General features: G+C 40.9%; 1 protein-coding gene across 1 annotated transcript in view; it reads right to left on the bottom strand.

Moving 5' to 3' along the window:
- The window catches only part of grin2ab (glutamate receptor, ionotropic, N-methyl D-aspartate 2A, b), a 332,876-nt gene that overhangs the window by 265,723 nt on the left and 54,677 nt on the right, over window positions 1-12,476 (bottom strand). Inside the window, exon 3 of the mRNA XM_057843566.1 lies at window positions 1,525-1,749. Coding sequence (XP_057699549.1) covers window positions 1,525-1,749 — 225 coding nt within the window. The remainder of the gene's footprint in view (window positions 1-1,524; window positions 1,750-12,476) is intronic.

The raw sequence follows: 12,476 nt of genomic DNA on the forward strand, positions 1-12,476 counted from the left end.
CCGCTCTGTGGGAACTAGGGGCCAGAAACTCGAGTTCTGAGAACCATTTTAGTTCCTACTCTGAGGTATGGACTATCTGTGGGGCTGTAGGAACTCCACTGAAATCAGCAGCTATGCCCCGTCCATAGTTGCGCGTCTCGAGGAACTGCCATGTAAAAAAAAAAAAAAAAATCCTGTACTAAACCTGCGTGCTCTTCCAGTCCCGTCGTTAGACGCTGGATTTGCTCGCCGATTGAAACTATACCCCTCAAACATGCAAGAAGGGCTGTGTCCTCGACGGTCTCCATTTCATTGTTTTCTGTTCAGCTTACTTTTTGCGATTTTGTTTTGCCAGAGGTGGGTGTTGCAATTAAATAATGTGTCACTGGTGCAGACTACAACATCACAGCAGTTTGTATCAGGCGCAGTATCCATGTACGAACCTATAGTCATATGAACTAAGTACTCAGGTTCCTACAGTCCAAAAACAGATTATGTTTTTGCTCTTCTGCAAACCAATAAGTCATACTGTTGCTACTAAAGGCAAGCCAATCAGTGGAAAGAGGCCGGACCTGCAGACGTGTCCAAAAAGCAACTATCTGCTTGAATACTATGGTGGAATGCAAAACGGTTTTTGTAGAGTTTTGTCTGAAATACACTTAATTTTGTCATTAACAGAGGCGCAAAAGACGTCATAAGATTTTTTGGACGGGAAACTATGTTTTCGCAAGTGTGACGAGAAGAGCCATCGTCCAATCAGCAGCTGTAGATTTTTTGAAGGTTCCTCCCATTTAACAGGTCTTGATTAGATCTTTCCCATATTGATAAGTGGAATATATTCATAACAGATGTAGGTAACAATCAATCTAGTGTGCAATGTTAGGCAAGGGCACCAACAATGAAAAACATTCTTAAAAAGCGGTATATTTAAAAAGTGTTTGTAACTGAAGATAAATGATATTAAATTGTCTTTTAAAAACATAATAGAAAACAAATAGGAATATAAATAAACAAACAGATTTTGTGAAATATAGTGTGGATTTTGGCCAAAAGAAAAGTTCCTTAAGAGTGTTCTCATACTGTATTTGTATGTTTGACAATTTACAACGCTAGCTGTGGCTCACCTTACTCATATGGGATGCCATTATAGTGGTATAATTACTCAAAAATAAAATGTTTGCTCACTGAATAAAGTGTTTGAAAAAACACTACCACGAGGTACGACTGCTGTTCAGATCAAAGAAAAATATGGTGGTCACTGGCATCAAGCATTTTTAAAAAGGCACTAAAATGAATTGACTACTTTTTACTCTCAATTTCAAATATGCCAAGTACTAGTATTTGAATACTTTATTTGGTTTCAGGCTAGCTACATGTTTTACATAATCCTTGTCAAATGTGCCTTTCTTTTGGCAGATCATAACTTCAAAGACTTGTGGATTGAGTCACTTTTATCTCAAGGCATCGCTGTATTCCTCGTTGGGTTTCTTGTATTTGAAGTCCACTTTTGCAGTGCCAAAAAGCTAGGTGTACCCTTGTTCTCACCTGTGTGATGACAGACTTTGGGTCGGTCTGGTTGATCCTTAAGGGCACCACCAATACATCCAGGGCATCGTCTGGCCTCCGGGGGGGACGGAGCTCCTGGTCCGGGACCAGTCGGGTCTGGCCCATCACCACGCCCACACTGAGCCCTGGAGGCTTCTGGGAAGCAGCCGGCGATGCCAATTGGCAAAGAAGCAGCAGAAGCCACAGCGCTGCACGCATCGGACCCTGAACACAAAAGAGCCACAACATTAGCGCATACCTTGGAAGCCTAAGCCAGGTTTAGTAAAGTAACCTAATAGCCTAAACCTTAAACCTCAAACCAGAATTTGAATCACTAACCCTAGTTTAAAAACAACAACAACTCGAAATCTTAACCCTGTCTTGAGATCCTCGGTACATGCATGGAAACATCACTGATAACTCGTGTAAATTAATGATCTTTATACCACTGACTTGAAACTGTCATTTGAAACTCTAAACCCAGACTGAAAATATTTCAAAAGCTGCCTTTCAACCTGGCTGACTTTGAAAATCTATCCCTGACTTGGCCTGACTCACCCCGACTATGATTTTTTTATGATTTTTTTTTTTTTTAAATAAACATACCGTGAAAAATTAACCCAATCTTGAAACTACACGCATGAGTTTCACAATGAATTTTGGGGGGGACAATACACAGCCTACAAAACCATTCAAAAATTCATGCTCTGCATGAAAGGTCAAACTTTTTTTTATCAAATGAATTGCAAAATGAATAAAATATGTTGTCAGTTGACACAGACAAGGTTAGCCGTTCGACCCTTCGCCTCTAGAACTCACTAGCAGTGGACATTCAACACTCGGACTCTGTAGCCTTTTTCAAATCATGCCTTAAAACTCACCTCTTCAGACAAGCATATCTACAGTGTATCACAAAAGTGAGTACACCCCTCGCATTTCTGTAGATATTTAAGTATATAATTTCATGGGACTATACTGACAAAATGACACTTTGACACAATGAAAATTAGTCTGTGTGCAGCAAATATAATAGCGTTCATTTATTTTCCCCTCAAAATAACTCATAATAAAGCCATTAATATCTAAACCCCTGGCAACAAAAGTGAGTACACCCCTTAGTAAATACGTACATCCCTAAATGTCCAAATTGAGTACTGCTTGTCATTTTCCCTCCAAAATGTCATGTGACTCGTTACAGGAGTGCTGTCAGCATTGCTGCAGAGATTGAAAAGGTGGGGGGTCAGCCTGTTAGTGCTCAGACCATACGCCGTACTCTACATCAAATTGGTGCGCATGGCTGTCACCCCAGAAGGAAGCCTCTTCTGAAGACGGTACACAAGAAAGCCCGCAAACAGTTTGCTGAAGACATTTCAACAAAGCACATGGATTACTGGAGCCATGTCCTATGGTCTGATGAGACGGGCAGGCTTTCTTGTGTACCATCTTCAGAAGAGGCTTCCTCCTGGGGTGACAGCCCTGCATACCAATTTGATGTAGAGTGCGGGGTATGGTCTGAGCACTAACAGGCTGACCCCCACCTCATCAATCTCCACAGCAATGCTGACAGTATTCCTGTAACGAGTCACATGACATTTTGGAGGGAAAATGACAAGCAGTACTCAATTTGGACATTTAGGGATGTACGTAATTTCTAAGTGGTGTACTCATTTTTGTTGCCAGGGTTTAGATATTAATGGCTATATTTGGAGTTGTTTTGAGGGGAAAATAAATTAACTCTATTATATGAGCTGCACACAGACTAGTTTTCATTGTGTCAAAGTGCTATTTTGTCTGTGTTGTCACATTAAAAGATATACTTAAATATCTGCAGAAATGCGAGGGGTGTACTCACTTTTGTGATACACTGTATGGACTAACTTATTTCAACATGTTAAAGAAAAAAAAATCCTGGCTTGTAATCATTTTATTTGTGTTGCTTGGGTCCAAACTAAATGGAAAAAGTGCCACTAAAAAGGTAAAAGTTTGGTTTCACTACAATTACAGGCTATATTCAAAATTTCTGATTTTACGTCCTAGTTATGCAAAAAAATATTTGTTAAATGTTATTTCTTTGTGTTTCAGGTCAAAATAAGGAGGAAAATGTATCTATACAATGAGGCAAATACGTATTTAGTCAACCACCAATTGTGCAAGTTCTTCTACTTGACAAGATTAGAGAGGCCTGTAATTGTCAACATGGGTAAACCTCAACCATGAGACAGAATGTGGAAAAAAAAACATAAAATCACATTATTTGATTCTTAAAGAATTTATTTTCAAATTAGAGTTGAAAATAAGCATTTGGTCACCAACAAACAAGAAAAGATTTCTGGCTGGCAAAGAGGTCTAACTTCTTCTAACGAGGTCTAACAAGGTATAACGAGGCTCCAATCGTTACCTGTATTAATGGCACCTGTTTTAACTCATTATCGGTATAAAAGACACCAGTCCACAACCTCAGTCAGTCACACTCCAAACTCCACTATGGCCAAGACCAAAGAGCTGCCGAAGGACACCAGAGACAAAATTGTAGACCTGCACCAGGCTGGGAAGACTGAATCTGCAATAGGTAAAACGCTTGGTGTAAAGAAATCAACTGTGGGAGCAATTATTAGAAAATGGAAGACATACAAGACCACTGATAATCTCCCTCCATCTGGGGCTCCATGCAAGATCTCACCCCGTGGTGTCAAAATGATAACAAGAACGGTGAGCAAAAATCCCAGAACCACACGGGGGGACCTAGTGAATGACCTACAGAGAGCTGGGACCACAGTAACAAAGGCTACTTATCAGTAACACAATACGCCGCCAGGGACTCAAATCCTGCACTGCCAGACATGTCCCCCTGCTGAAGAAAGTACACGTCCAGGCCCGTCTGCGGTTCGCTAGAGAGCATTTGGATGATCCAGAAGAGGACTGGGAGAATGTGTTATGGTCAGATGAAACCAAAATAGAACTTTTTGGTAGAAACACAGGTTCTCGTGTTTGGAAGAGAAAGAATACTGAATTTCATCCGAAGAACACCATACCCACTGTGAAGTATGGGGGTGGAAACATCATGCTTTGGGGTTGTTTTTCTGCAAAGGGACCAGGACGAATGATCTGTGTAAAGGAAAGAATGAATGGGGCCATGTATCGAGAGATTTTGAGTGAAAATCTCCTTCCATCAGCAAGGACATTGAAGATGAGACGTGGCTGGGTCTTTCAGCATGACAATGATCCCAAACACACAGCCAGAGCAACGAAGGAGTAGCTTCGTAAGAACCATTTCAGGGTCCTGGAGTGGCCTAGCCAGTCTCCAGATCTCAACCCCATACAAAATCTGAGGAGGGAGTTGAAAGTCTGTGTTGCCCAAGGACAGCCCTAAAACATCACTGCTCTAGAAGAGATCTGCATGGAGGAATAGGCCAAAATACCAGCAACAGTGTGTGAAAAGCTTGTGAAGAGTTACAGAAAACGTTTGGCCTCCGTTATTGCCAACAAAGTGTACATAACAAAGTATTGAGATGAACTTTTGGTATTGGCCAAATACTTATTTTCCACCATGATTTGCAAATAAATTCTTTAAAAATCAAACAATTTGATTTTCTGGGGGGGGTTTCTCCACATTCTGTCTATCATGGTTGAGGTTTACCCATGTTGACGATTGCAAGCCTCTCTAATATTTTTAAGTGGGAGAACTTGCACAATTAGTGGTTGACTAAATACTTATTTGCCCCACTGTATACGTATATTCAATTCAATTCATTCTTTTTTGTATAGCCCTATATCACAACAAGGTTGTCTCCAAGGGCTTTGCAGATGCAATACGGTACACAGTCAGAAACAGTAGATGAATTCATAAAGTTCTAGTATATCTTAGTATATAAGCTCAGTTACAGTATTGCTGACCTTCTAGCTGTTCATTTGCTGAGGTAATCTAGGGAAATTACACCCCACACTTCCCAAATGGCTGTGACTCAAGCTGATATTACAGTTGTAAGGTCGGAAGGATAAACAGAGTGCCACCTCTTGACAAGTGACGAAAAGTAAATGACACCTTTGCCAAGATAATGACATGTTAGCTCTGAAGCATGTTACACAGCTCCTAAATCAACAAGCTGTATTAACTAGGAAGAACATTGCATTGAACGTATCGGCACAGTATGATTAAGAACATAACACCCTTGAAAGATTACCAGCCAATTTTTTCACAATGCAAACTTTAAACTTTAAACCCAACTGTGGAAACTTCAGTTTGGTAATCCAGGTTTGAAACTTGATGGCACTGTCTTAAATTCTTACAACGAAAAAAAAATTCAGTATTGAAAAAAAAAAAAAAAAAGTAATTAACTCAGGTTTGAAAGCTCAATTTAAGAACCAAATCTTCTCTTAAAACCCTTTTTCAAATTATAGTCGAGGATTTAAAGTTTAAAGGGATCCTCTATTTTTAACACAAGTAATTCTTATAAGATAAATGTTAGTATGAGTTATCATAATTTGATATTAAAACCCCTCTTAATGTTTTTGTTTTAATAAAGTTTGTAAAATTATTTTAAGTGATAGGTCGCCATTCTTGTTACGTCGCAGTGCGTGACGTCACTGGCCCCGATGCCGAAATTCCAGCGTGTCAATAGTTAGCTTTCCCAACATGTCGTCAGTTCTACCCTTCCTATTTGAACCAGATCTGAAAAGTGAAGAGCAGGACAGCACTGTCGGTCGTTCACAAGACGAGCTTCAGGGAAAAATGCGTGCAGCAAATACCTGATCAGACAAAAGTTGGTCAAAACTGGTGATGCACTCGCTGTCTCAATGGCAACAGAGCGACAGAGTGCTATTGGGAACTCGGGTTGGGAGCGAGAGTGTTGGGAACTCCGGTTTTATTCGCAGATATTCAAGGTAAGCATATTGTGTTTTTAAACATCCCAATATAATTATGTAGATTGTTAGCATCCAGAGCTGTCGTGTGCTTACAGTACAGGCCAAAGAGCACACCTTGTGTAATCCATGTCTTGTACATTGTAACGCGTTGTAGCTAGGATACGTGCATAAAAGTGCCAAAAAGGGGAAAAGCTTCCACTTATGCACATTTATTCACAAAAAATAATATTTCCACCTTGACCGCTCTTCACTGGGGAGCTCAGCAGTACGCAAACCCGTGTTCCCTGACGAACTCCAACATTGTTGTAAGGTCCACGTCAGTCACTTTCGTCACTGTAGCGTGCCATAGTGCTTTAATTATTTAGTATGATTTGGGGAAAACTCCCACGAAGAATAGTCAACAAATAAGATCGCAATAGCAATCAAAATCCGCGTTTTTTACTCACTCGAAGATCCAGGAATTAGACCGATCCCATGGAAATGTTCCAGCCGCGATCAGGCCGTCGATTCCACAAAATAGACTGATCCGAAAAGCCGCGGTGGGACTGACGAATCAAAACAATGGACAGATCCGAAACCAATATTGCAGACGCGGTGGGAGATTGCTTGACTGAGGATCCAGGATACATGTTCGGGTGCCAGTTGCAACGCGTGGTGGGTAGGATACGTGCACACAGGGACCAAAAAGGGGGAGAACCTTCCACTTATGCACGTTTATCCACTAAAAATAATAATTCCACTTTGACCACTCACTTCACTCCCCTTGTTTCCATTTGACTGGAAATTGCATCCAAAAGCAGCACATCGTGGCATTTTACTTCGCGGGTTTAGGCAGCAATAAGCAATTGTTGAACACGCTACACATTTGGAAAGATGCAATTGACGTCCTCACTGCATGCCCGCAAACCATGGCGTCAACTAACGGTCAAAATATGTACTAAATACTATAAAATATTGCCATTGATTTAACATCTTATGTGTTTCTAACAACATAGTTTAGTACAAGAGAACAATTGTGGTTTATTAGAGCCTACATGTATTTAAGTTTGAGGATCACTTTAACAATAGCTTAAATGCCAGTTTGAAAATCTAACCCAGTCTTTAAATCCTCTATCATTGTATGGAATCCCTAACCAAGGCCCAGGGCTGTCAACAGACGTGCAAGGGCCCGGGGACAAGAGACCATTATAGCCCCCCACCCCCACCCCACCCCTGCCACCCACTTGTCACAACAACATACGCAGTACTTTTAACGCTTTGCAAGCAATGACAGTGTAAATTTTCAAATTATTTAATTTGAGATGGACAGTTCCATTTAACAGACCGTAATGTGACGTGACACAATATAAACAAACAATATCTATTGTCCCGTGTAGGCTACAATACAATACAACTGAGAGTGCTACGCCTGCCTGCCAAGCAACAAAACAGTATACAGTAACTAAACATCCTGTGCCTGCCCCTTCCACATCCCTGGCGTTATGAAGCCCTCAAACAGTGATGCGCCTAGAATTTTTGACAGCAAAGTCATTTATAACATCAGTGAGATCCAGTATTTGAGGAAGCTCACGATCAATGGAGAGTATGGCTAGGTTGTTGAGCCTGCCCTGTGATATGGTGGAACATAAGTAGATTTTTATTATTTTCATTTTAGTGAAGGCTCGATCTCCTCCAGCTACAGTCACTGGCAAAGACAAGAAAATGCCTAGCAGTGTGCAGAGATCAACATAGGTACTTTGTAGACCCATGCCATAAATGGCGTTCAGCAGGTCTAGTGGTCCCAGGTCCTCCTCAAATGTTGCAGTATATATTTTTTTCAGGTGACAAACTGCGCCCCCTCCTCAACTCTGACTCTGGGCTGCCTGATAGCTCCCTGTCTCTCCCTGACAGGCTTCTCTGCTGTTCCACTGCTGCTCGGTTGTGCTGTTTCGGTGATGGATTCGTATTAGCGTTTTCTATAATACACAGTCGGTTGTAAACCCAAGATAAATCCGGCCGCCGGACCCGAGTCTGTTCAGCCTCGCGCACCTGCTCCCCAGAGACAAACATATATCCCTGATCTTCCATCACCTTCTCTCTCCTCGGCTCAACGTGAGCAGCATGTCTTGTCATACCGCAGCTCAATAGGCTATAAGCAGCCGGTGACAGACTCGAATCAGACTTTGGTCACAGTTCAGTGTTAGCGGCTGTTGTTCACTGACCGACATCACCGTCCACAGCCAACTCTGAAGGCCGAGTTATACTTCCGCGTCAGACCTACGCCGTCAAGGAAGAACCGAGTTACGACCCTACGCCGTAGCCTGACGCGCACCTCTCGAATTTTCTAACCTTCGCGTCCCGTAGACGTGTATGACGTGGCGAAAACGGACTGTGATTGGTCCGCTCAGACTGTTGTTTCCGGTTTAGCGCCAAATCACCGCCATTGTAGAATAGAATCAAACATTATTTTCTACACGCAAAAATGAACCAAGCCGACGGGAGTATCATCGAAGAGCAAGTCTCGTCAAGACATTATTGTGATTGCCAAATGGCAGGGTCGGCGATTGAAAAAAAAAAAATGGAAGAACCACCGAGACGTGTGTTCGGAATCGAGTGGCCACACGAAGCGGTGACCCAGTCGGCCAAAAACTGCCGACTTTTTATCACTTTATGTCGTATTTTTGGTTGGTGCACTTCATCATTTATTGTGTACATATGTTTGCTGTGAGTCTGTGACTTATTTACGTGTCACATTTCAAGTATATGAAGAATAAAGCACAGATTTGGTGTCAAAAGAGTTGTTTTGAACTTTAATTTTAAATAACACAGTTGACACACGATACATCATCACTGATTGAGAGTGCCTCGGTGCTATTTATGATAACCTTAAAATCAAGGCTCTCAACGCAGTTTGGGAAGTTCCATAGACGCCAGAAATCTGCTATGGCTTCCCACTGGCTGGTTGTAGGACACGGCAAACAAATCGAGCTGGAGGGCTTTGCGGACCTTGAACGCAGTGTTTGACGCCAGTTTGAAGCTAGCCGCCACAGCTAGCTCTCTCCACCCGAGTCTAAAACTCTCTGTGTGGCATCAAAAGTCGGCCAGATCACCTCAAAACAGTCTTCTGCGTTGCCTACTCCTCAACATTTGTATGTTCAATATTTATTCAGTGTTGATGAGCAGAATATTTACTTTCAATAGTTCCATTTTGCATTGTTTATTTTTTCTCCGACTAGCGGAAATCAACAAGCATGCCCCAAAACCGTACAAACATAACGCCACATCCCTCTAGTGGTTTGGCGGTGAATTACAGAGCAACGCGTTCCCTCACCGCAGAACTATCGAATGTCGAATGACGCCGTAGTCGCTGCACCGTCACCGCAATGCGGGAGTATAACTCAGGCTTAACACCTACAGTAATTCTCTGTCTTCTTGTCCTCCTTTTAAAAACTTCATCATTTTCCTCGTTCATGTCTATGAGCTTCATCTCTTTTTCTTTTTTTCTTTCTTTTCTGCGCACCCGATTAATGATGAGTCGCCCTGTTTGGAGTTTATAACAATGACAGATTTTAATTTCCCGCTTCAGGACACGTACGTAGTGTAGCCTTGAGTGTGCCAGAGCGGGGTCAAACCATTCTCTGCTAAGAGACAGGGGGTTGGGGGGCTTGATGGGCTTGCCAAGGCCTGAAACTTTAATTGGAGATTGTGCGGTTTATTTGGAAACAAAAAAATAAAACTCTAAACAAGGCTTAACGCACCAGTTTTAAACTTGCTAGAAAACCCTAATTTTGGTTTAGAAGTTACCCAGATTTGAAATACTAAACTAGGTTTAAACCACTATATTGAAACTGCTTGTATAAATTGTCAGCCAGACTTAAAAACCTAATTTAATTTTTTTTTTTTTTTTTTTTTAAATACAAAACACATGCTAAAAACCCAAACCTGAGTTTAGAACATTAGCTTTGGCTTGCAGCTCTGATTTGAATCCTTAATCTTTGAAGCCTTGTCTTAAAAACCCAATTGGAAAGATGAGGCAGTAATGGAGATGTGTAGCCTAAAACCTAAAAGAAAACCTGTAAACCTAAAAGATGTGTAGACAACATATGGTGGGGACTGGGTGTACACCCGTTGTCGAAAAGGCTTTTTTTTTTTTAATGCAAATATGCAAATGCACTTTACACTCGGACTGAAATACACGTAAAGAAGCAGATGAGCGGCGTAATAAATGCACTATAGTGAAAATGGCCTTCGGCGCAACGAGAGCTAACTAAAGTTCAACAAGAACGCTACATTGCATCTCAGCCAATTTCCGACACCACCATGATCAGGCTGAGCCAAAGAAGAAAAGCCAAAGGGGAAACCATGAACCTATGATCATTTTTTTCTCTCCTCGACTAACTAGTCAAACAACAGATTCGTGATCTTGTTCCATTGTTTTAATGTGTCTTTCCGGCTGGCTTAGTGTACATTTCTGATCCACATCATCTAACAGCCAGTCTAATCAGGCCAGTTAGTGAGTGCAGCACCCGGCCGGACGCTCGCCCGCAGACGAGCCCCGTGGCGCTCGCACCACTTAGCATACGTCGCTAAATCACACACCGCTACACTCACGTCGTAGAGAATTAGCATCAGCTGCAGCCCGACGGGTCTGAATTACGTTAACTGGAGTAAGCATTATCAGAAATAAGACTTGAAACACCAACACTGTCTTGAAACATTACTTTGAAATGTTATCCTTGTTCAAAATACCAATTTGAAACTTGGCATGAAAGCCGTTTTGAAACATTTGCTATCTTAAAACCATTCTTGAAACCTGCAATGAGACACCAAGGTCAGATTCATACCGCAGGTTTTAATGCACAAATCAGTTTTTTTTTTTTTTTTTTTTTTTTTTTTTTTTTTGACTTAAATGAGGCATTAACTTGACGGTCTGACATAGACAAGTTGAATAGAAGTGGACCATTTCATATCCGATTAAGGCCACTTTTGTATTTGGTTTTAAACCCTATTTGAGCCACAGCAGTCTGAACTCTCAAGTCTCCCAAATCCAAATTCATGCATCAATTATATCAGCAAAGGGTGGGAGTTGCAGAGAGGTGCGGTACCGTTAGCACCTAACTTGAACTAGCTTTTAGGCAGGAGCAGGCTTCACCACAGTCATAAAAATAATAAAATGAAAACAAAAGGATAAGCCTGATAATGCACGGTTTTGTTTCTGTGCGCCAAATGAGCAATATTAAAATATTGCTTACATGGCTGAGAGTTGGGCAAACTGACCGTATGTGTGTGCGACATGGGCACATAGTGCGTTCATGCGATCTATCAATATATACAGTCTTGTGCAAAAATTAGGACACCCTATGGAAGCCTGTGTGTTTTCTAACATATATGTTGATTCACAACATTAAATGACTTCCAAACATAGCAAAGGTTACTTTTTTTTTTTTTTTTTGGAAAAAAATGAAAGAAAAAACGTGAAAGGTAACACCAGTTACTTTGCCAATCAACTAATTACTTTTACATTCACACAACTGAGTTACTAACTCAATTACTTTTTGGAAGAAGTAATTTGTAGCTGCAATTAATTACTTTTTAAAAGTAAGATTAACAACACTGGTCATAAAAATGAAGTCTGCAGAATGAAAAGTGACGAAAGCAGAGATTTTATTCTGCCAATTTGTTGCCGAACACAATTTGCCTGAAACTATTAGTGATCACTTCTCAGAATTTGCAAAAGAAATGTTCCCTGACTCAAAGATTGCATCGGTAAGTTAATTTGATCAATTAACCTTTTTCATTTATAATTGGACACACTAATGAACTACCTTCAAGTCAAACTGAATTGCGAACTGAGTGCCATGAAGTGCAGCCATCAAGACATGACAGAAATTGCCAAAAGTGCTGCATATAATTATAACAAAAGTCACAGTTACATTTTAATAATCATGATGTAGCTGAAGATATTGATTGTTCTTTGGTTGCACCAGGTTATAGTATGTTACAATATTACCAATAAATTCATAAAATTATAAAAATTGAGTTTTATTTTTGTTTCATATTGCACGCTATATACAACGTTGTAAGATTAGTCACCAATTTGTAAGGGCATA

Source organism: Corythoichthys intestinalis, chromosome 8, assembly GCF_030265065.1.
Source record: "Corythoichthys intestinalis isolate RoL2023-P3 chromosome 8, ASM3026506v1, whole genome shotgun sequence".
NCBI classification, from domain to species: Eukaryota; Metazoa; Chordata; class Actinopteri; order Syngnathiformes; family Syngnathidae; genus Corythoichthys; species Corythoichthys intestinalis.